Source organism: Macaca fascicularis, chromosome 15 (genome assembly GCF_037993035.2).
Source record: "Macaca fascicularis isolate 582-1 chromosome 15, T2T-MFA8v1.1".
Classification (NCBI taxonomy): domain Eukaryota; kingdom Metazoa; phylum Chordata; class Mammalia; order Primates; family Cercopithecidae; genus Macaca; species Macaca fascicularis.
In genome coordinates, this window is record NC_088389.1 from 65,798,380 (window position 1) to 65,822,801 (window position 24,422).

A 24,422-nucleotide genomic window follows, 5' to 3' on the forward strand; every position below is an offset into this window, starting at 1 on the left:
GTCACCAGATCACGTGCTCCGGACTTCCGGCGCCGCGAGAATATTCGCATCTGCGCGTCGTGTAGATGGCCACAGAGGTTGCGCAGCCCGAATCTGTGTGGCGCGTTCGTGACGTCAGATAGACGCACCAGGTGTCGGGCGGGAGGAGGAGACTAATAGCTTGATGGAAATAGCAACAATCGCGGAGCGAGAGGTTGGCGACTTGCGTAATCATCGTGGTTTTCTTTCTTTTTTGATATAGGGTCTTGCTGCCTTACCCAGGCTTGAGTGCAGTGGTCCGATCATGGCTCACTATAGCTTCAGTCTGTAATCCCCCCGCCTCAGCCCCCGGGGTAGCTAGAACTACAGGCCGAGCCACCATGCGCGCTATTTTTAGGAGAGACGGGTTTCGCCATGTTGCCTAGGCTGGTCTCCAACTCCTGGCCTCCAGCGATCCTGCCGCTTTGGCCTCCGAAAGTGCTGGGCTTACAGGCGTGAGCCACCACTCCTGGCTCCAAACTTTTTTTTTTTTTTGAGACTGAGCCTCGCTCTGTCGCCCAGGCTGGAGTGAAGTGGCGCGATCTCGGCTTACTGCAAACTACGCCTCCCGGGTTCAAGCGATTCTTATGCTTCAGCCTCCCGAATAGCTGGGATTACAGGCACCCACCACCACGCCCGGCTAATTTTTGTATTTTTAGTAGAGATGGGGGTTTCATTCTATTGGCCAGGCTGGTCTTGAACTCCTGACCTCAGGTGATCGGCCCGCCTAGGCCTCCGAAAGTGCTGGGATTACAGGCGTGAGCCGCCGCGCCGGCCCAAACATTTCCTGATGGTCTTTTTAAAACTGCTTATCCATATCCACTGCCCTTTTTTTTTTCCTGATGGTCTCTTGTATATTGCTGGTATCAATCGTCAGTTTTAGACATTTAAATTGTCTTCCATTAAGTTTATTAATTTTGTCCTTTGCTGAACATAAATCTTTAATTTTGACAGGTTAGCTCATCAAACCTTGTAGTCACCTTTAGAAATTACCAGGTGTATCAGTCTGGGTCCAATCAGGAGAGAGGAACCCTACTTTTTGAACAGGAATTACATTTTTTAAAAAATAAGTTTTATTTAAAGATTTATTAAGTATATTAGGGGGTTGGAATAATAATAGATTGACTAGTAAACAAGCAAGATAATTCCAAAACAGGATTAGCATATATAAGGAGCAGCTAGGGCTGAGATAAGAGTGTCAAAGGAAGAGCCGAGACCAGAGCTGGCATGCAGACCTTGTTAAGAGAAAAGGTCTGTGGCTCACTGGATGGCATGGAAGTTGCCAGACATTTTTCTTCTGGAGTGCTGGTTGAAGCCATCCTTGGGGAGGTGTCTCACCAGAGATACTCTACTACAAACCATCTGCAGGGAGTGCTAGGAGAAGTTACTGACAACTGGTCACTATGTAGTGCCATAGCCAGGCACTGAAGAAGCCAGTGCATTGCAGAAGCCATTGAAGAAGTCCAGACCACAGAAGCCTGCCACACTGAAACCAGAAACAGGAGCCAAAACCCTTTCCTCCTGCAGTATCTCTCCAGTGCCCTCTGCTGACAAGGTTTAATATCTGCCAGCTGGCAAAGAATAAATAACTTAAAAGACCCAAGTCAATTTCACAGAGCAAACAAAAAGGGTAAATGTAGAACTGAAAGCAAATTCATAATTGGCACACTACAGAACCTACTCATTATTTTCAAAATTTGTGAATAAATGAAAGCAAGCAAGAGTTTATCTTGCCTTTCCTATACAAACTACTTCATGCAACATACTAAAGCTTATGGCAGGTGGTGAAAGCTGTACTCAGATGGAAATGTATACCTGTAAACACTTATATTTGAAAAAGAGCTCCAGATAATGGAATATTATTCAGTGCCCAAAACAAATGAAGCCAGCATGGTGGTGTTTACCTGTAGTCTCAGATACTTGGGAGGCCAAGGCAGGAGGATTGTCTGAGCCCAGGTGAGTTTAAGCCCAACCTGGGCAACATAGCGAGATAGTATCTCTTAAAAAAAAAAAAAAAAAAAAGCCGGGCGCGGTGGCTCACGCCTGTAATCCTAGCACTTTGGGAGGCCGAGGCGGGCGGATCACAAGGTCAGGAGATCGAGACCACGGTGAAACCCCGTCTCTACTAAAAATACAAAAAATTAGCCGGGCGCGGCTGTGGGCGCCTGTAGTCCCAGCTACTCGGGAGGCTGAGGCAGGAGAATGGCGTGAACCCGGGAGGCGGAGCTTGCAGTGAGCCGAGATCGCACCACTGCACTCCAGCCTGGGCGACAGAACGAGACTCCGTCTCAAAACAAAACAAAACAAAACAAAACAAAAAAAACAACAGAAAACCAAAGACCAGGTGTGGTGGCTCATGCCTGTAATGTCAGCACTTTGGGAGGCCAAAGCAGGTGGGTCGCCTGAGTCCAGGAGTTCGAGACCAGCCTGGGCAACATGGCGAAATCTAGTCTCTACCAAAAATACAAAAATTAGTCAGGCTTGGTGGTGTGTGCCTGTAGTCCCAGTTACACAGGAGGCTGAAGTGGGAGGATCACTTAAGCTCAGGAGGTGGAGGCTGCAGTGAGCCAAGACTGCACCACAGCACTCCAGCCTGGGTGACAGAGCGAGACCCTGTCTCAAAAACACAAGACAACAACAACACAAAAACCCCAAATCCATATGAGCTATCAAGCCATGAAAAGACATGGTGAAAAATGCATATTGCTAAGTGAAAGAAGGCAATCTGAAAATACTTTACTGTTTGATTCCAACTATATAATAGTCTGGAAAAGGCAAAATTAGAGACAGTAAAAAGATCAGTGGTTGACAGAAGTTAAAGGGGAGAGAAGGATGAATAGGCAGAGCACAGAGGACTGCTAGGGCAGTGAACTATTCTGCATGATACTACAATGGGGGATACATTACATTTGTTAAAACCCATAGAATCACTTGCATGGTGGCTCATGCCTGAAATCCCAGCACTTTGGGAGGCCAAGGTGGATGGATCACTTGAGCCCAGGAGTTCAAGACCAGCCTGGGTAACATGGTGAAAACCCATCTCTACTAAAAATACAAAAATTAGTTGGGCATGATAGCATGCGCCTGAGGTCCCAGCTACTCAGGAAGCTGAGGTGGGATCGCTTGAGCCCGGGAGGCGGAGGTTGTGGTGAGCTGAGATCCTGCCACTGCACTCCAGCCTGGGTAACACAGTGAGACCCCATCTCAAGCAAAAAACAACAAAAAACCCCAAAGAATGTACATCAAGTGTGAACCCTAATGTAAACTACAGACTTCGTGTGATAATAATGTATCAATGTAGATTCACTGACTGCAACATACCACTGTGGTGAGGGAAGCTGATAGTGGGAAGGTTGTGTGCTATATGGGAACTCTCTGTGTTTTCCACTCAATTTGCTGTGAACCCAAAACTCTAAAAAAAAAAGTTTATTAATAAAAAAGAAGAAAAATCACAAATCAATAGCCTAACCTTCCACCTTAAGAAATTGGAAAAAGAATAACAGGGCTGGCGTGGGGGTGGTTCATACCTGTAATCCCAGCACTTTGGGAGGCCAAGGCGAGAGGATCGCTTGAGACCAGGACTTTCAGACTAGCCTGGGCAACATAGGGATACCACATCCCTACTAAAAATTTAAAAAATAAATTAACTGGGCATGATAGCACATACCTGTAGTTCCAGCTACTAGGGAGGCTGAGTGGGGAGGACTGCTTGGAGGTTGAGACTGCAGTGAGCTGTGATTGTACCACCACACTTCAGCCTGGGCAGTAGAGTGAGACCCTGTCTCCAAAAAAAAGAAAAAAGAAAAAGAAAAAGAAGCAAACTAAACCAAAGCACGTATAAGAAAAGAAATAATAAAAGACCAGAAATTATTGAAATAGAAAAACAGAAAAAAATCAACAGAGTTCATTGAACAAAAGTGAGAAAGTGATAAAACTGACAAATGTTTAGAGAGAATAATCAAGAAAAAAGAAAAACTGAAATTACTAAATTTATGGATGAAAACGTAGGCATTACTCCCCACGTTTACAGAAATAAAAAGGATCAAAAGGGAATACTATGAACAACTGTATGCCAACAAATTAGATTACTTAGATGAAGTGGAAAAATTCCTAGGAAGACACAGACTACTCAAGAATAAACAGAACATCTGAATACACCTATAACAAGTAGAGACTGAATCAGTAATTTTAAAAACTTCCCATAAGGAAAAGCCCAAGCCCAAATGATTCTACCAAATCAAGGAAGAATGAACAGTAATCCTTCACAAACTCTTCCAAAAAATACAGGAGGAGGGAATACTTCCCAATTCATTCCATGGACAAAAAACTTTACCTTAGGGCAGTCATTGCCTACTCCTTCACTGCAGAAATTGATGTTAACAGTCCAGAATGCTTAACCATGAAAATAGGTTCAGACTGATCAGGCACCACAGAGCAGTGGTTAACTTTGGATACACTTAAGTACCTGGGGAGCTTTTAAAAATCCAAATGCCCACACTGTATCCAGATCTATTATATCAGAATCTATGGGGGTAGGACCCAGGCATCAGTATTTCTAATAACTCTCTTGGTGACATAACTATAAGAAAACACAAAAGGAAAGCTAAGGGATATGGATGATAGAAGTGCTAAACTTTTACTATACGGAATCATTCCAATGTCCTTCCCCATTACTGCTAAACTCTCAGACTGACAGATTAAAACCTCGGACTCCCTGCACTCAATTCTGCTCTTTCCTAATAGTTAACAGGTGAAATATTGACCAGCAAGGTTGTCTGGTGGTAGCTATAGGAGTGATGATCACAGGCTTTATAGTGCCTAGGGCTTTCTAATACAGGACTCACTCCTTCCACTTTCCTTTAATTCACTGTATTGACGCAGACCAGGGCATGCTCTTTGGCCTTTCCCCAATACAGGAAGAATTAGCAGAATGACAAAGACATAAGGAAGCTTCAGGTAGGAGAAACCATGAAGAGGCAAGGAATCATGGCTGTATGGTGGACGTGGGGGGACTAGACGCAGAACACTTACTAGATCACAAAATTGAAAAGTGTGACATGACACAAGCTGCAAAGCAATTATTCTGTCTCTTACCGGCAAGTGACAGGAACCCATTGCCAACTACTTTAAGCAGAAAAGAGGGTAAAGTTTATTTGCAGAATCCTCAAATACCTCACAGAACAGAGTTGTAGAGACTTGGAATGTCAAGGATCAGAATTCAGAGCTGAGTGCCCCGGACAGTCTTTCATTCTGTCTCTTATCTTGGCTCTTGGCTCTCTCTGGCTTCAATCTGTCATACTGACAAACAGTAAAATAATTAAAAAAAAAAAAAAGGAAAAAAGCAATTTCCCTACTTTCTATTTAGAAAATCTGAGGTATGGACTCTGATAGACACAGTGTGATCACATACACACTTTCATAGCTTGGAAGGGTAATAACAGTACTACTCTAAAATTGGCATGTTCCCAATAATCACATAATTGAAATGGGGGAGCAGTTCCCTTGAAAGAAAGGAAATGCTGTTCTGAAAAGACTAGGCAATAACCCATTACAGATAGGCAGAGGCCAGGTCATTGGCAGCTTTTTATGCCCTGGTGGAATTATTAGAGAACCATCAAAGAATTTAAGTGAGATTTGTATTTTAGAAAGGTAAGAGTAGCTGTATGTGATCAGTGTACTCAAGGAAGTGAAACTATGCAAGAAGAGAAGACATTCCAAAAGACCAGGTGAGAGACATCTAGGCCAGGGAGAGTTGAGAGGAGGAGTTGGATTTGAGAAACAGGGATTAAAAGCAGGGTTTAAGGATAACTGACTGTGTAGCCAAAATACAGGCATCAAGGACAACTCAAGCGTTTTCTGTTTTGAATGATAGGAGGATAATAGTTCCATTAGCCTCACAGCCTCCCATCGTAAGACAATGGTTTCCCTGTCTCACAGCTCCCATCATGAGACAGGGAAAAAGCAGCAGGAAATTCAGGTCTGAGGAAAGGTGATAGGCTGTTTCAGCCATTTGAATGTGAGGTGCTTGTGGGCTTCTGGAACATCCAAATAATTGTTAGGCAAACAGCTGGATATAAAGATTCTGAAACTCACGGGCAAGTTCAGGGATAGAAGTATAAATTTGGAAGTTAATAGTTCCAGCCATGAGAATAGCTGAGATCACTAAATATAAGTGAACAGAGAAAAGTTTGGTGGGTAAAAGCTAGAATCCAGAGGAGCAGTAACATTACAGTTAGAGAGTTGAGGATTTCAGAAAGAAGCCTTAAAGGGAATAGAGGAACAGGAGAACCGGAGAGTACTGTCACAAAAGCCAAAGAGTAGAGATTTAGGTAGAATGATTGCTCACTCGTATCCAATGCACTAATGTGGTCTAGCTAGAGGGCTAAATATCACCCACTAAAATGGGCAATATATGAATCACTGGTAACACTAAGCAAGACAAGAAATCAAAGAGAAATGTTTGCTGACAGTGAACCCCAAGATAATGAGCTTTATTTGGATATGTTAGATTCTAGGTAACGACGGGGCATTTAAGTGGAAATGCCTAGAACTGAAAATAAGGATAAAAAGTCTAGGCTAGTGACAGTCATTTTGAGTCTTTAGTGCGTAGGTAATAATTGATATCATGGGTGTGAGATTTCTCAAGGAGAATACAGATTGGAACTGTAATGGAAGAAATATTCAAGGGGCTAAGAAAGAGGTGTCTATATAAGAGAATAAGTGGGCCAGATTAGAAGAAAACTCAGAACTCATAGAAAAGCCAAGAAAGGTTTCAAGAAGGTAATGATGAATACTATGTTTGCTCCCTCTGGAAGGCTTCTTGAGAAGGTGAGGTTGGAGATGGGAGAGGGTTACATACGTTATCTCATCCTCACTTATAACTAGACAAGAACTCCTGAAGAGAGGAACTGTGATTGTTCTGGGTAACCCCTGGGCTGGTACAGACTTCTACAAAGCTGGTGTTCGTAAATGTTTATTGGTTTGATCTGCAGACACGTGAGAGTCAGGTGCACATGGCACTGTGAGGCACCCAGCAAGGCTGGAGGGGGAATGCAGCTGGCAACAAGTTGAGTAAAGAAGGGAGGACAGGATCATTAAAGACCCTGAAACTGGGCAGGAGTTTGAACTTGCTGTAGCACTCCAGGCACCTACTAAGAAAAGAATGAAGCCGTTTCTTTTTTATTGTTAACAATCCCTCATATGAGAATAGCCCCTTGCCGTTTACGAGGTACTTATGACCATTACCTCAATTATTCCTCACAAAAGCTCTGTGAGTTAAGCATGGTTTTACTAATAAGGAAACAGAAGGTTAGAGAAGTTGAATAGACTATTCAGTAGTTAGTAAATGGTAGACCCAGGGCCCAAGCCCAGATTGTTCCTTGCTCTTTCCTCACAATGCTACTGGTTAGTTTGGTTTCTGTAGTGGAGTTCTAGGCTGAAATGACATTAAAGGTCTATTAAATTTGGTTTCCGCAGTAGAGGTTTTAAGCTGAAGTGATATTATTAAAATGATATCCTTTTGAAAAATATTTATTGAGTATAAATAAATGTCCTATACATTAAATATCAAGAAATATTCATTATTGATTACAAGTCAACATGTAATACTGAGGGAACCATAGAATCAAAATACCCACTCATGATACAGTAGTGATAATTCCATTCCAATAATGGACACAGTAATAACTTGTTCACAAGACACAACAAAACCCATCAAAAAGGCCATCACTTTAACCAACCTATAATACCACAATAGAAAATGATTCTGAATCATAATATGAATAGCCCCAATAATCTCATCTTTGTCTTATCAATTTATCAGGTCATTTTGAGACTGTAGAGTTACACTGTCATAGATTTTTACGATTCCATTTCCTTAGTTTTATTTCAAATTATTATTATTGAATGAAAACAAGTCATACGAGCTAAAGATACTTTTAAACTGAGTTTGTTTTTCTTAAGAAAAAAAGGAATCAAATTTTAGTACAAAGAAAGCATTTCCCAAGCAATGAGTCTCTTAATGGAAAAAATAAAAGAGCAATGTAATTAAACTTTCCTTCAAAGAAAGGAAAGAAACCTACATCTGTTATGGTAAATTTGGAAAGATAAATATTTCCTAGTCCCGTAATACGTGTTTGTTTTACAAGATATACTTGAATGATGCAAATCTATGAAGCAGGGATCTGTGGCAATCCAAATTCATCCACCAGAACTCCATCCTGTAAAAAGGAAGCAATGTTTAGTGCCACTATTTTTCCATTTGATAAAAAAAAAAAAGGATTACAAACATTTAATAGTTAAAACTCATTTCCAAGTATTTAATCAATCAAAACCAAAATCCCACTCATAAGATGAGAACGAGCTTTTTCATGAAAAGTAAAGGAGGAAGTGATAAGAAGAGAACTAGAAAGGGCCAAAAGGGGACTCCTCCACAGGGGAAAGAGAGTGAAAGAGGGAGAAAGAGAAATCTAAGAGTAAACCTGGAAAGGGGAAAAGGAGGCTGGGAGGGTCAAAAAGGAAAGGTTAAGCAGTGGGTCCTTGCCTCCAGATTTGCATTTTCACCCTGATCCCTAAGGTGGACCAATGCCTTTCTTAGCCTCCCAAATTCTTGAAGAAGCAGTGCCCTTGGATAGGCAGTCACTTCCATATCATGCTTTATATAATCATAGGCAGCAATACCACTATCGATGAACACCAGGGCTGCTCTGCCTATGGAGCAGCCATTCTTTTATTCCTTTACTTTAAAAACAACAACAGGCTGGGCGTGATGGCTCACACCTATAATCCCAGCACTTTGGGAGGCTGAGGCAGGTGGATCATTTGAGGTCAGGAGTTCGAGGCCAGCCTGACCAACATGGTGAAACCCCATCTCTACTGAAAACACAAAAAATTAGCCAGGCGTGGTGAAGCTTGCCTGTAATCTCAGCTACTTGGGAGGCTGAGGTGGGAGGATTGCTTGAACTCGGGGGTGGAGGTTGCAGTGAGCAGAGATTGTGCCACTGCACTCCAGCCTGGGTGACAGAGCGAGACTCCATCTCAAAAAGATACAACAACAACAACAACAACAAAAACCCCATATATCCATAGCATATATAACTCAGGAATCTGTGACCTTCTCAAAGTGGAAATAACATAGATGCTTCAGGGACTTGTTACTAGGAAATTAACAAGGTGGACTATGGTAGTGTTAATAAAAATTATTTCATGGGTTGCTGAGAAAAAGTAACCCATGGACTTGAGACCTTGAAGTTGCCAGAGAGGTCAGGGAGGAGTGGGCAGTTCAGAAAGGCAAGACTATCCCAGGCTCAACAGAGAAGGGAGGGATACAATAGAGGAAGATGCATACTCACAGAAACCAGCAATAATGGACCTAAGAAATTACCTCCTCCCTGCCCTTTGCTCTCACATTTTACACGCAGGAAAAACTGATGAGGTTCAAAAAGAAGACATAAATTTCTGCTATTTTGCTCAAAGTCACACTGTGCTCAGCCTGGTTGTCATTATTAGTGGCTCATGCCTATAACCCCAGCACTTTGGGAGGCTGAGGCAGGCGGATCGCTTGAGACCAGGAGTTTGAGACCAGTGTGGCCAACATGGCGAAATCCCGTCTCTACTAAAAATACAAAAATTAGCCGGGTATGGTGGCGTACACCTGTAATCCCAGCTACCTGGGTGGCTGAGGCACGAGGATTGCTTGAACCAGGGGGGCAGAGGTTGCAGTGAGCTGAGATCACACTACTGCACTCCAGCCTGAGTGACAGAATGAGTCTCTGCCTCAAAAAAAAAAAAAAAGACAACCATGTAGATTTGGACAGAGCTTTAGGTTTGCAAAGTCCTTTATATACAAGATCTAATTTGCTTGCACAACAATTACATGAGATACCTGTAATTATCTGTATTTTACAGATGCAAGGAAAAGAAAAGCTTACAACAGCTAAGTAATTAGTCATACTTAGTGCCAGGTGTTCTGATTCTTTTGCCTTAAATTAGAATCTTTCTACATTAAGTTTTATGCTTAAATTATTAATCCATAGTTTAGAAAATCCACTCGTTCTAAACTCCTGTGTGTATAGGAAAAAAAAAGAAAAGGAAAGGAAAATAAAATTAAAAATCCAGCCAGTAATTAACTGGTGTGTATGGAGAGTGAGACTTTTTCACTGCTGCCTAGCAAGTCTCATGCATGTGTTGCTTATGCTTTTACGGGAAATGTCTAAGACCCATCAATGGTACCCAGTGCCAGCTCACAACAAGGGTGATTATGTATGTTACACAAATTGTCATTGTATAAAAATATTCCTGAGCCTCAGTGACACTGTTTATGCAGTCAGTTCATCATCCAATGCAGAAAAACCGGACCTTCAAGGGTTCACAAAATAATGACCAGGACTGTCTTTCTTTGTTCTAATGTAAGACTACCTTTTAGATTCCCAGACTTATGGTCAAGCATAAAGCCTTTGCTATTTTGCATTAAAATATAAACAGAAAAAGCTTTCACCTTGTTTTTTGTGTCAGTGGGAACACCTTCTGGAATTGCAGGTGCAGATGCTGCCTCATCCAAATAAGAACTGTCTTCATCAGCCAGAAGCTCATCACCTAGCGCATCCAACTCTGAGATTGAAACAGTCAACATTTTTTAAAAATGTAACCAAGAAAACTGGGAGCTAATAAATTCTCTCATTTATCGATGAACTTGAAAGAAGGCAGTGAAGAGGGCATGAGATTGTTGTATGCTGTGTGACCATTACATGAAATCAGACTCCAAAAATAAGTCTGTGGTAAAATGAGTTGGAAGTACCCAAGAGGAATGACAATAGCAGGTAGAGACTCATCAGGGGCAACTGAAGATGGGAAATTAAAAAATAAAGAAATAAATGGAAAAAAATTAAAAGGTTCTAGGCAAAAAAAGACCATGGAGAGAGCGGGAAAGCAGCAGCAGTAATGTAACAGGGGAATCACACAATAGAAATTCAGTGTGGAATGGTTCTGTCATCTACCCAGTTACACATGCTAGAAACTGACAGTCACCCTTGACACCTCCCACTTCTTCTACATCCAACCAATCATTAAATCTTGCCCACTCAATTTTCTAAGATGTCTTCAATCTGTCCACTTCTGTCTGTTTCTGCTACCATCACCCTAGCTAGTCTCGACCACCATCATCTCTTAAATGTTTATCGCAATAGGTTCCAGACTGCTCTCCCTGAGGCCATCTGACAACCCTTCTCATTTCTTCATGCTATCCCCTACTCATCCTTCAGGTCCCATGCCTCTCTCCCACTACTAACTAGGTTAGAGTCCCTTAGTATGTGCTCCCATGCTACCCCATACTTCTTGCCTATAGTCTGTGCTCTAGTAATTAATTACTTGAAGCAAACCATTTATGTCTTCCACTGCTAGAGAAGCTTCATGAATGTAGGGACTGCATTTTTATTCAGTGCTAAATTCCCACCACCTAGTAGAATACCTGGTATAGAGTAGATGCACACTAAGTATCTGCCAACGATTATTTCTTTTTTTCTTTTTTTTGAGAGAAGGTCTCACTCTGCTGCCCAGGCTGCAGTGGTACAATCTCAGCTCACTGGAACCTCTACCTCCTGGGATCAAGTGATCCTTCCACCTCAGCCTCCCGAGTAGCTAGGACTACAGGCACACACCACCATGCCTGGGTAATTTTTGTATTTTTTATAGAGATGGGGTCACGCCACATTGCTCTGCCAGGTCTCGAACTCCTGGGCTTGAGTGGATCCGCCTACCTTGGCCTCCCAAAGTGCTGGGATTAGAGTGCCTGGCCCTAATTATTGTTTCTTAATTGGTTTTGCTGTTCTGAGGGAGATCACTCCAACTAGGAAAACAGGTAGAACAAAATCAAAAGGAATATAGCAAGGAAAGGCCATGTGGAGGACACTTACAGATACTAAGCACCAGGTCAGCCTGTACCTGGACTTCCTTCAGAGTTGATCCATCCCACTGTTGTTGGTGGAGTATACAATCTGATGTGGCTGCCTCACAAGCTCTTTGCCCAGGGACTGTACCGTAAACTAACCTTCAGGAAATCCTGATAGAAATTTTCACTAGCATTTGGGAAAAGGTCCCAGGCAGTTGTTCCTTTTGGACTCCAAAACTAAATATACATTACTTTTCTCATAACTTACCTGCTTCTAAATCATCTTCATCCAGTTCTGGGGTGCCATAACTGCGACTCAGTGCTTCTTGGATTTCATTTGCATCTTCCATCATATCCTCTAGCTGGTCTTGTAAATCCTATGGAAATATATATGAGAGGATTTTCTCTTATTTACCATTTTCTTCTAAGTACCCCTTTCCCCTACATTCTCCTTTGAATCTAGACATGAGCAATTTTTAAAAAGATAATGTATGTAAAACGCCAAGCACATAAAACAGTTCTCAAAAACTGTTAGTTCACCTCCCCTAGCCCAGTCTTTGGCTAGCAATTTTTTAATGTCAACAACTGAGCAGACACTCCTCTAAAGGACAGGTTCAAGTAACTCTTAAACATCCCTTCTAATTAAAAGTATGAGAGAATGCTTAAGAATTAAAAACCACAAGCCCAAAGATTTCCTCTAACAATAACTATGAATGTTACTGACCCACATAATCCCCCACCTATTTTTGGTGGCAAAATGTGAACTTAAAAGTAAAGAATAGAATTGGCGATCTCTCACTTTATTTTTTACTTTATTTATTTATTTATTTATTTATTTATTGAGATGGAGTCTCGCTGTGTCGCCCAGGCTGGAGTGCAATGGTGCAATCTCAGCTCACTGCAACCTTCACCTCCCGGGTTCAAGCAATTCTCCTGCCTCAGCCTCCAAGTAGCTGAGATTACAGGTGTGCGCCACCACGCCTGGCTAATTTTTGTATTTTCAGTAGAGATAGGGTTTTGCCATCTTGGTTAGGCTGGTCTCGAACTCCCAACCTCAGGTGGTCTGCCCGCCTCAGCCTCCCAACGTGCTGGGATTATAGGCATGAGCTACCATGCCCGGCTGGATTTGATTTTAAAGTGCCTCATGGAAGCCCGAAGTCCTATGTGAGAATAGATGATGTCAGCTGTCTAGCTGTCTACTATTACAGAAAGTTTTACTTGAAACATTAAATCAAGCAACTATCTTGATCTAAACTATCAATCATTTTCTAGTTAATGAAGACAGGGAGGTTATTGAGACAAGCAAATTATTCTTCTCAAGTCAGTCAAAGACAGATTACATTGTGTAGAGAAAGGAGGCAAGAGTAGAAACAACTGAAGTGGTAGAAAAAGTGAGTTGTACATGGCCCACCCTGGGTGGAGAATCAGAAAGGGAATCATGATAGGTGTCACAGCCAAGACAAGGCTGGTGAAAAAAATGGACCGAGGGCATAAATCATGTGTGAATAATCTACCTGTGCTTAACTGGGAGATTACTACAAGGCTAAAAATGCAGTTGTCCCTTGGTACACGCAAGGGATTGGTTCCAGGATGTCTGCCTATACCAAAATCTGCCCATACCTAAGTCCCCAGTCGGCCTTCCATATGGGTGGTTTCGCATCCTGCAAATACTATATTTTCGATCCTTGTTTGGTTGAAAAGTATCTGCATATAAGTGACACGTGCAGTTCAAACTGCACTTGCTGTTCAAGGGTAAATTGTAACGTGAAACCAATCTAAGAAGTGGTATAGCATAACAAAGGGCAGCTGGTATAATGGTTAGGAGTGAGATTCTGGAGTCAGATATACCCAAGTTCAATTTTGCCATCACTCAATGAGAAGTAATGTCTCTAAGCCTTATTTTCCTCATTTGTAAAATGGAATTATTAATAGCCGTATCTGGCCTGGCGCGGTGGCTCATGCCTGTAATCCCAGCACTTTGGGAGGCCACGGTGGGTGGACTGCCTGAACTCAGGAGTCTGCAACCAGCCTGGGCAACACAGTGAAACTCTATCTCTACTAAAATACAAAAAAGTAGCCGGGCATGGCAGCATGCGCCTGTAATCCCAGCTACTCAGGAGGCTGAGGCAGGAGAATCATTTGAACCCGGGAGGCAGAGGTTGCAGTGAGCCGAGATCGCGCCACTGCACTCCAGCCTGGGCGACAGAGCGAGACTCCATTTCGAAAATAAATAAATAAATAAATAAAATAGCCATATTCTCACTGCGGTTATTGTAAGGATTTATTGCAATAATATATGTAAAACACTAAGCACCCAATACTATATATATTTTACTGTGTTAATTATGTGCAGAACAATACACTCTTCATATACTGTAATTCCACACAGACAGGAATAGAACTAGTGTTGATAAAGCAAAAGGACCAAATCAGTACCATTTATCCTTCAGAATTTCTAACGCAATGCAAGACATTTGAAAATTCTGCCAGGTGCAGTAGCTTATGCCTGTAATGCCAGCACTCTGGGAGGCAAAAGTGGGCAGATCGCTTGAGCTCAGGAGTTTGGGACCAACCTGGGGAACATGGCAAAACCTCATCTCCACAAAAAATACAAAATTTAGCTGGGCATGGTGTATGCCTGTAGTCCCAGCTACTTGGGAGACTGAAGCAGAAGGATGGCTTGAGCCTGGGAGGCGGAGGTTGTGGTGAGCTGAGACTGAGTCACTATAATCCAGCCTGGGCAACAGCAAAAAAGAAAAAAGAAAATTCCTTCCTGGCCCCCATAAAGGTGAAAAGGGTAGTAAAATGGAGGGGAAATTTTTTTTTTTAAACTTTGATTTTCTGTATTTCCAAGTACCAAACTGCCACATTATATGCATATTTAACACTCTGCTACACAGAGAAGCACTGGCTGAGTAATAATTAAAAGACAATGAAAATAACAGAGAGAAAGCTAATCAAGTCAAGCTTATACAATAGTATTACACATCAAGACACATCCTCCCAGATCATCTATGAATAGGATTCCTAGCAAGACTCCAGAATAGACACAGAAAAAATTCATCCTACAATTAGCTGGTTTTCTATTGCATAAACAAACAAAAGCAATATAAAAAAATATAAGCACTAAGCTAAAAAGAACATTGATGCAGTGATATGCAGAAACTGAAAAAAGCAAAAGAAAAACAGACCTACACGCACACAACAGCAAAATAAAAAGTTAAAGCTATAAAACAATGAAAATATTTTCCAAGTAAAGCATTTTAGGAAAATAAATCTAACCAAAAAATTCGGATCTAACCAAAGACACATACACACCAAAAGAGTTAAAGGGGCTCTCCACCTGTCATGCTGGCAATCTATTGGAGGACAGGAAAAGGATTAATTAGGCAGGGAGACAGACAGACAACCACAGGTGAGAGACGAAGAGACATACAAAGCATTCACAAAGACCAAAGTTTCTCTTTTGTTCCTATTAAATAGCTTTAATTAAAACACAAGGAACCCTAAAAGCAGAAAATACCATTGCATTTCATTATATTTTAATGGCAAATGATATTATACAAAAAAAGATGGCTGGGAGTGATGGCTCATGCCTGTAATCCCAGCACTTTGGGAGGCCGAGGTGGGCGGATCACTTGAGGTCAGGAGTTTGAGACTAGCCTGGCCAACATGGTGAAACCCCATCTCTACAAAAAAATACAAAAATTAGCTGGGCGTGGTGGTGGGCACCTGTAATCCCAGCTGTTTGGAAGGCTGAGGCAGGAGAACCGCTTGAACCCAGGAGGCGGAGGTTGCAGTGAGTCGAGATCACACCACTGCACTGCAGCCTTGGTGACAGAACGAGACTCTGTCTCAAAAAAAAAAAAAAAAAAAAAAAAAAAGACAAGCATACACAGAACACTTTTATCAGTGAAGCTCTTAAGAGAGTATCATATCGTTTAATTCCATGCATGCAGACACTTGTGGAGGATTAGAGACCAAGGCAACCTAAGAGGGGTGCTTGAAAAAATGAGAGAGGGGAGAAATGCCTTCACTTTTTTTTTTTTTTTTTTGAGACAGAGTCTCACTCTGTCACCCAGGCTGAAGTGCAGTGGTGAGATCTCGGCTCACTGCATGCTCTGCCTCCCGGGTTCACGCCATTCTCCTGCCTCAGCCTCCCGAGTAGCTGGGACTACAGGCACCTGCCACCACACCGCGCCCGGCTAATTTTTTTTGTATTTTTAGTAGAGACGGGGTTTCACCGTGTTGGCCAGGATGGTCTTCATCTCCTGACTTCGTGATCCACCTGCCTCGGCCTCCCAAAGTGCTGGGATTACAGGCGTGAGCCACCGCGCCCGGTCTGCCTTTACTCTTACTAAAGATCAGCATTATCAGAGAATACCTTTGCAGAGGCAATAAAATGCCTGGTATGTAGTAACTGCTCACCCAACAAACACTGCTTGAATCAGGCCATACAGCTTTCTCTCACCCCCTTTTTTTTTTTGGCTTTATCTCCTTTTATAGTCTGTGATTCATCAACCATCAAATACTTTCTGAGCACCAACTATGGCGGGGCATTGCTGTGGGCACTGGGGACATAGTAGTGAACAAAATCAAGTCCCTGCATTCAAGGAAATGGACATTCTAGTTAGGGGGTAAAGGTCAAGAGCACCATTTTGTATGCAGAAAGGAAGCCTCCCTCCTCTGACCAGTCACCACTCACTCCCTCTGCTATCTCCTCTTGCCACCTGGGCTGTTCATCTGACAGCTGAGAGCTGCCAAGCTCTTAGGGCTCATCTCCCTGGTCAATACCCAATTCCAATAAAAAATGCTAACTGTAAGGAACTAATGATATTATTATTAAAAATCTAAAGAGAATTACTAGAAAAAGGAACCAAGTCTACTACACCAGGAGTTGGGCTAAACACTTTACACACACTTTACCTACATACCTTCATTTAACACTCATGACAGTCCTGGGAAAAGGCAACAACATCACTACTCTACCATTGAAGAAACAGACTAAGTATCATTGCATTAGTTAAAAGTAACTACTGGATGCTTATTATAGGCCAGGCATTGTGCCTGTAGATATACTAGCTCATTTATTTCATCCTCATAATACAGAAGTCCCTTGACTTATGATAGGGTTACATTCTGATAAACCCATCGTAAGTTCAAAATATCTTAAGTAGAAAGTGCATTCAGGGCCAGGCGCAGTGGCTCAAGACTATAATCCCAGCACTTTGGGAGGCCGGCCGGGCGGATCACAAGGTCAGGAGATGGAGACCATCCTGGCTAAAACGGTGAAACCCCATCTCTACTAAAAAATACAAAAAAAACTAGCCGGGTGAGGTGGCGGGCGTCTGTAGTCCCAGCTACTCGGGAGGCTGAGGCAGGAGAATGGCATAAACCCGGGAGGCGAAGCTTGCAGTGAGCTGAGATCTGGCCACTGCACTCCAGCCTGGGCGACAGAGCAAGACTCCCTCTCAAAAAAAAAAAAAAAAAAGAAAGAAAGTGCATTCAATACACCTAACCTACTAAACCATCACTTAACCTAGCCTACCTTAATTGTGCTCAGAACACTTACATTGGCCTACAGTTGGGCAAAATCATCTAACAGCCTATTTTATAACAAAGTGTTGAGTATCTCATGTAATTTATTAAATATTGTAAGGAAACTGAAAAACAGAATGGTTACGTGGATATTCAAAGTATGGTTTCTACTGAATACATATAGTTTTCGCACCATCATCAAACTGAAAAATCGTTAAGTTGAACCATCTTAAATCAGGGACAGTCTGTAACTGTATGTGGTATTAGGATCTGAGGAAACTGAGACATTTGGTACCCTTTCTTGAAGTTACTCTACTAGTAAACGGCAGCCCCAAGATTCAGTTCCTCTCCTGTGCTATTCCTATCACACGCACACTCGTTTGGATTCTCTCAGAAACTAGTGCACATTCTTGCAGAAAGTAGCATACGTCTCACCTCAATCTGGTCGATCTTCACTTGCTTGTATGCCTTCTTCATTTCCTTTACTCCCAGTTTCATAGCATCAACCTAAGGAAGAAGAAAACACAATGTTTTAGAAAGTCATGTTGGCTAAATTGTCTTTATTTATTTATTTATTTGAGACAGTTTCACTCTTGCTGCCCAAGCTGGAGTGCAATGGCTCACTGCAACCTCTGTCTCCTGGGTTCAAGCAATTCTCCTGCCTCAGCCTCCCAGGTAGCTGTGATTACAGGTGTGCACCACCACACCCAGCTAATTTTTGTATTTTTCAGTAGAGGCAGGGTTTCACCATGTTGGTCAGGCTGGTCTCGAACTCCTGACTTCAGGTGATCTACCCACCTCAGCCTCCCAGTGTTGGGATTACAGGCGTGAGCCATTGCACCCAGCTGGTTCAACTGTCTTTAAAAAGCCATAGGAAAAGAGAATAAGAATAAATAAATGAAATAACAGGAAAAGATGTTTTGGGAGTACCGTGGTCTTGGTGTCCTTCAATGACTGGATGGTATAATTGGCTTGTTCCATGTTGAATGACTGTTGGGCGAGATTGTCCCGCTGCTGCTCATACCTTTTTAGAGTCAATTGAGAATGGCAAATATATGAACCAGACAGAAATCCTCAAGAACAAAGTATCCCCACACTAAATAAGAGTATTTTCTTTTAAAAAAAAAAGGAACAAAAAACTTAAAAATTAGATATCACACAAAGAAATTGGCAAAAACAATTTAATCACTCTAACACAAATATCATTCGATGTGTCCCTCCAGTCTTTTTCCTTTGCATGTACAGTCATGCATCGCTTAACAATGGGGATATGTTCTGAGAAATACATTGTTAGGCAATTTCATCATTGTGCAAATATCACAGAGTGTATTTACACAAACCTGTGCGGTATAGCCCACTACTCACCTAAGCTATATGACATAGCCTAGTGCTTGCTCCTAGGCTACAAACCTGTACAGCATGTTACTCTACTGAATATCGTAGCCAATTGTAACACTATGGTATCTGTGTATCTAAACACCCTATAGAAAAGATACAGTAAAAATACAGTATTATAACCTTATAGGGGCCAGAGTGGTATAATGCAGTCTGTTCTGTCATTCATTGACAAAAACATTGTTATGCAGCACATGACTGTATTTTAGTTATAATACTATTTTCCACTTAACATTATAGCATTTGCTTTTTTCTATGTTGCTGCGTATCATTTTTTTTTTTTTTTTGAGACAGTTTTGCTCTTGTTGCCCAGGCTGGAGTGCAATGGTACCATCTCGGCTCACCGCAACCTCCGCCTCCTGGGTTCAAGCAATTCTCCTGCCTCAGCCTCTGGAGTAGCTGGGATTACAGGCATGCGCCACCATGCCCAGCTAATTTTGTACTTTTAGTAGAGACAGGGTTTCTCCATGTTGGTCAGGCTGGTCTCGAACTCCCAACCTCAGGTGATCCGCCCGCCTCAGCCTCCCAAAGTGCTGGGATTACAGGCACGACCTGTTGCGCCAGGCCTGCTGCATATCTTAGTATGTCTTTATAATTATTTTCTATGATAAATATACAGAAGTGAAATTCTTAGAGCAAAGGGTAAAACTATTTTTAAGGCTCTTCATACATATAGCTAAACGGTTTTCCAGAATTTTGAACTCCTTGAAGACAGGTATATTTTATTTTGTTTATTTATTTATTTGTTTGTTTGTTTAGAGACAGTCTTGCTCTATTGCCCAGGCTGGAGTGTAGTGGTGCCGTCTCAGATTACTGTAACCTCTGCCTCCTGGGTTCAAGCGATTCTCCCACCTCAGCCTCCCAAGTAGGTGGGACTACAAGCGCACGCAACCACACCCAGCTAATTGTATTTTTAGTGGAGACAGGATTTCACCATGTTGGCCAGGCTGATCTCCAACTCCTGACCTCAAGTGATCTGCTGTCTTGGCCTCCCAAAATGCCGGGATTATAGGTGTGAGCTACTGTGCCCAGCCCCAGGTGTGTTTTATTAATTTTGTACCCATAATTAGGTAATCCATCTGACCTAATATAATGTCTGGTGTTCAAAATGTTTGTAAAATAAAGTTTTATATCAAATTATAATATTACCTCAAAGACTTATGTCACTATGTTCTTTATACAATATTGGAAACAATCTACCCAACTAGAAAAAGAATGATCCAAAAAAAAAAAAAAAGAATGGTCCATTCATGGTGCAAGCAAATGGTAGAATATTATAATCTCATTAAAAAATGTAAAGTTTCCAAAGAATATTTAAAAGAACAGGGAAATGCTCATGATATTAAGTGGAAAAGGAAAAGCTACATATACACACTACAATTTCATTTCTTCTAAAAAGTTATATGCACACATACCACATATGCAGAAGCAGAGGAAAGAAACTGGAAGAAATTAGCATTTTAAAGGTGGTTATTTCTAGCAGTAAGAATCTAGGTAAATTTTATTTTCTGCTGTTCATATTTATGTATTTTCCAAGTTTCTACAATGAACCTGTATTCTTTTTATCACAAAAAAAGTTACTTAAAACTAGTAATGCTACCAATTAAGAAGGTAAATCATTTCACCACACTCTCACCAGTCTAGGCATTACAATTTCTTTTTCCAATTTGATCTAATCTAAAAGGAGGAAGATGGCATCTGGTATCTTATAAAAAGTCGTTTTAATATAGGAAGAGAGATACTGACAATCTTTCTAGTTCCTCAATAGCTAATTACACCTGACCTCTATAACCCTGCAGAAGATCTCATCAGCTGAACAGTCCACAGAGGTAGGCACCAAAGATACTAGTTAGCTTCTGCTCAAAACTGGGACATAGTCGCCTAAAACAAATTAAGGATCTTTAAATTTATTATGGTGGGAGGGAACAAACATTTAGGATTCCTAATTTTACAAACAAAAACAAAAAAGGTACACTCTAAAATAAATAATAGGAAAACCAAACCCTACAGATCTGGTCCAAAACAGTAGTCACTAACCATTTAAGGCTACTTAAATTATTTAAATTGAATAAAATTTAAACTTCAATTCCTTAGTCACACCAGCCACATTTCAAGTGCTCAATAACCACATGTTGCTAATAGCTACTGTATTGAGCACACAGATATAGAGCATCTCTATCATGGCAAAAAGTTCTATTTAGATGGAAGTTGTTACAACAGATATTGCTGAACACGTAGCGGGGAAGAACCCAGCTAACTGTATTTAATTACTTGTCAATGAAAATTTGTAATTAAATCAAGAGTGCTTAGAAAATAGTATGAAAACCTGAAGGAATGGAAGACCATTTTTCTTTTAGTTAAACCTGCTACAGGGAAAGAAATTGTGTGTGTAACTTACATCCGCTTTTGCTTTAAAACTCGCAAGGCTTTCTGCTTGACCATATTCTGGAGAGAAAAACAGATTTAATAAAAATGAGGTGGAAAACACACATACGGTAAAAGAAATTTCCCATAGCCTCAAACTCACATGCCTACTTCCTCTCTTCTTCAAAGTAGTAGGCATAATGGCTCCTGGATTCTGTTCTTCCCCTCCCCAAAACAGGTATCTCTAAGGTCCAGTCTTTAAGCCTTAGCTCCTATCTGTCTTTGCATCCCACATCCCAGAGTCCTGAACTACTTTCTCTTTTCCTTTTTTTTTTTTTTTTTGAGACAGAGTCTCGCTCTGCCGCCCAGGCTGGAGTACAGTGGCGTGATCTTGGCTCACTGCAAGCTCCGCCTCCCGGGTTCACGCCATTCTCCTGCCTCAGCCTCCCGAGTAGCTGGGACTACAGGCGCCCGCCACCTCACCCGGCTAGTTTTTTTTTTTTGTATTTTTTAGTAGAGACGGGGTTTCACCGTGTCAGCCAGGATGGTCTCGATCTCCTGACCTCGTGATCTGCCCGTCTCGGCCTCCCAAAGTGCTGGGATTACAGGCTTGAGCCACCGCGCCCGGCCATTAAAAGTCTCTTTTCCTAATGCATATTATCTCCGCCTCTAGCCCCAAAAGTGCTGATTCTGTATATCCAGTTGCCTTAGGGAGATTCTTCACTTGTATAGCCTATCAACTTAACCTCAATAATTCCAAACTCCTAAACCTTATCTCACCTTGGAAATAGGTAACAATGGCCCACCAATCTCTCACCTCTCTAGGTTGAAAATCTTTATATTAACCTTATCTTTCCTCTTTCTGTAGTTTGAACAATCATCCTGTTAGCTGATTTCAGAACTCACTTTCAAACTGATTCTTTGGTTTCCTACCACCATGGTTTGGGCTTTCATTGTCTCAAATCTAGATGGGCTTTCCTGCCTCTGGTTGCTCTTCATTCCCCATCATCCACTAAGATGGCTGGGAAAAGCCTTCCTTTTCTATAGAATGCTGTAAATCATTTTATTTGTCTTCTCCAATAAGGAAGGAAAAACAGGTATTATTACTTCACAGATTATCATAACTCACATTTACTGAGTACTACTTTATCCTAGACATAGTGGTACACATCAATTACCTCATTTAATCCTCATACTGTATGGTAGGTATTATCTCTGTTTTATAGATGAGGAAATAGAGGTTCAGTGATACCCAGGCTCACATGGTTAATAAGTTATGGATCTGGAAAAAACAAGGTACTTCTATATCCACACTCCATGTGCTTAAACGCAGTATTTTATGTTTCTACCTAACAGGAGTGGAAAATAAGTGACTTTATCAAGGTCACAACTAGATGGCAGGGACAGTGTTAGTATTAGAACACTGGTCCCAGACGCCTAGTTCACTTTTTCCCAGCAGGCCACGCCTTAAGCAGTCTAGTATACCAACCTAACCTGACCAGCTTGGCAAGTCATTGATCTTGAGCACAGCCTAGTCTTCCTCTCCAGATGACCACCTTTTCAGTATAATATGCTAATTCTCATGCACATGCTTTTAGACGTGTGACCAGCATCTCTTTTCACCAGATCAATCCCCAGCCTCCCTTCCATATTTGGTTGCAAACTCTCCTCCCTAAAGGATACACCCTCACATATTTTCTCCTTATGAGACTGTAAGCATCTCTTCTGTAGAGACGCTCACACCCCTGCACTAGGTCCTGTTTTTTTTGTTTTTTTTTTGAGACGCAGTCTCACACTGTCACCTGGGCTAGAGTACAACGGTGTGGTCTCTGCTCACTGCAACCTCCGCCTCCCAGGTTCAAGTGATTCTTCTGCCTCAGCCTCCTGAGTAGCTGGGATTACAGGCGCCCGCCACCATGCCCAGCTAAGTTTTTGTATTTTCAGTAGAGATGGGGTTTCGCTATGTTGGCCAGGCTGGTCTCAAATGCCTGACCTCGTGATCCACCCGCCTCAGCCTCCCAAAGTGCTGGATTACAGGCATGAGCCACCGTGCCCAGCCAAACTAGGCCCTATTTCTGTAAGTGCTAAAACTAGGCTGTGCCAGCACCTTATGCAGCGGTTGCTGCCTACCTTACCTTTGCAGGACCCTCTCTCATCTTCTTGATCTGATCCTTATACTTCACTAGCTCAGCATCCAATCGAGAAATCTTCTTGTCAATGGATTCTGCCCTGCTGTCCACCTTGGGGGAAAATATCAAATGCACTGGTAGTTACTGCAATACACTTAATCCAGAAGGGGCAGGTAGAGAGGAAGGAATACAGAGGAAGAAAAGAGGAGCTTAAGGGGAAGGGTGAAAACCAGTGGTTCACAAAGAAGGGCATTCCCAACCAGAAACTCTGGGCTTTTATAAATTATACTCTGACTCCCCCGCCACACTGCCCCAATTCTGATATACCAGGTAGCCCTCAAGTGGGTTGGGGCAGAAAATAATTTGAGAATCACTGAGTTGAGTTGGAATTTCCCTAGAATCACAGATTAGCCAGGCTAAGAGCTCATCCAAGAGGCGCGTGAAATGGGCCAGTGCCCAGTGAAACCAGCTGATTGTAGATCTAGTGCCATTTCCTAAATCGGGGATGGTGGCTTAATCTGAAGGGCCAGGGTTCTGAGTTTTGTGTTACTGAGATCCAAGACTGAGGTACAGATAATGTTGACCTAGGATATCAAGCTGAGTCCTGATGTGGGCTGGGGATGACAGATGCAAAAAGGGTAAGGGATCAGGCAGGACGAGGTGGGAAGGGTGTATGGGCCTAGGGCTGGGTGAAGTGAGACGATCAAGGCGAGAGTGGACGGGCAATGGGCATCAAAACGGGTTGGGTGCTGGCAGGGCAAGGCAGTGATGGGGTTACGGGGTCCCTGGTTTGTGGCGTTAGGAATGACTTGGGTAACAGGGATGAAGGGGAGAAGGTGGGAAGAGAGCGCCGACGTATAAGGGGCCCAGGACCCGAAACGAAGTGGAAGAATAGGGGCCCGGCACCGGGGGTGGGCGGGGTCGGGTATGTCAGAGGTCCTGAGCCTACTTATGCATGATCAAATGCCCACCGTGCCAATGCAGTCAGTCAGGCTGGGCGGCGGAGCCTTGGGTTTCGCTTTCCCGAAGAGTCGGTTCATCTTCAGCGGCCGCGAAGACACCCAAACACTTGAGCAAAACCAGAAACGGAAGCC

General features: G+C 42.2%; 1 protein-coding gene across 1 annotated transcript; it reads right to left on the reverse strand.

Annotated features, from left to right (window-relative positions):
• Positions 1–7,535: 7,535 nt before the first annotated feature.
• Positions 7,536–24,419, reverse strand: CHMP5 (charged multivesicular body protein 5). Its single transcript, XM_005581528.5, has 8 exons — positions 24,300–24,419; positions 23,335–23,439; positions 21,234–21,280; positions 18,371–18,464; positions 17,876–17,947; positions 12,171–12,279; positions 10,514–10,626; positions 7,536–8,237 (listed from the first exon to the last, which is right to left on the reverse strand). The coding sequence occupies exons 1-8, from the start codon at positions 24,366–24,368 to the stop codon at positions 8,187–8,189; spliced, it is 660 nt and encodes a 219-aa protein (XP_005581585.1). The 5' UTR covers positions 24,369–24,419; the 3' UTR covers positions 7,536–8,186.
• Between the last annotated feature and the right edge of the window lie 3 nt (positions 24,420–24,422).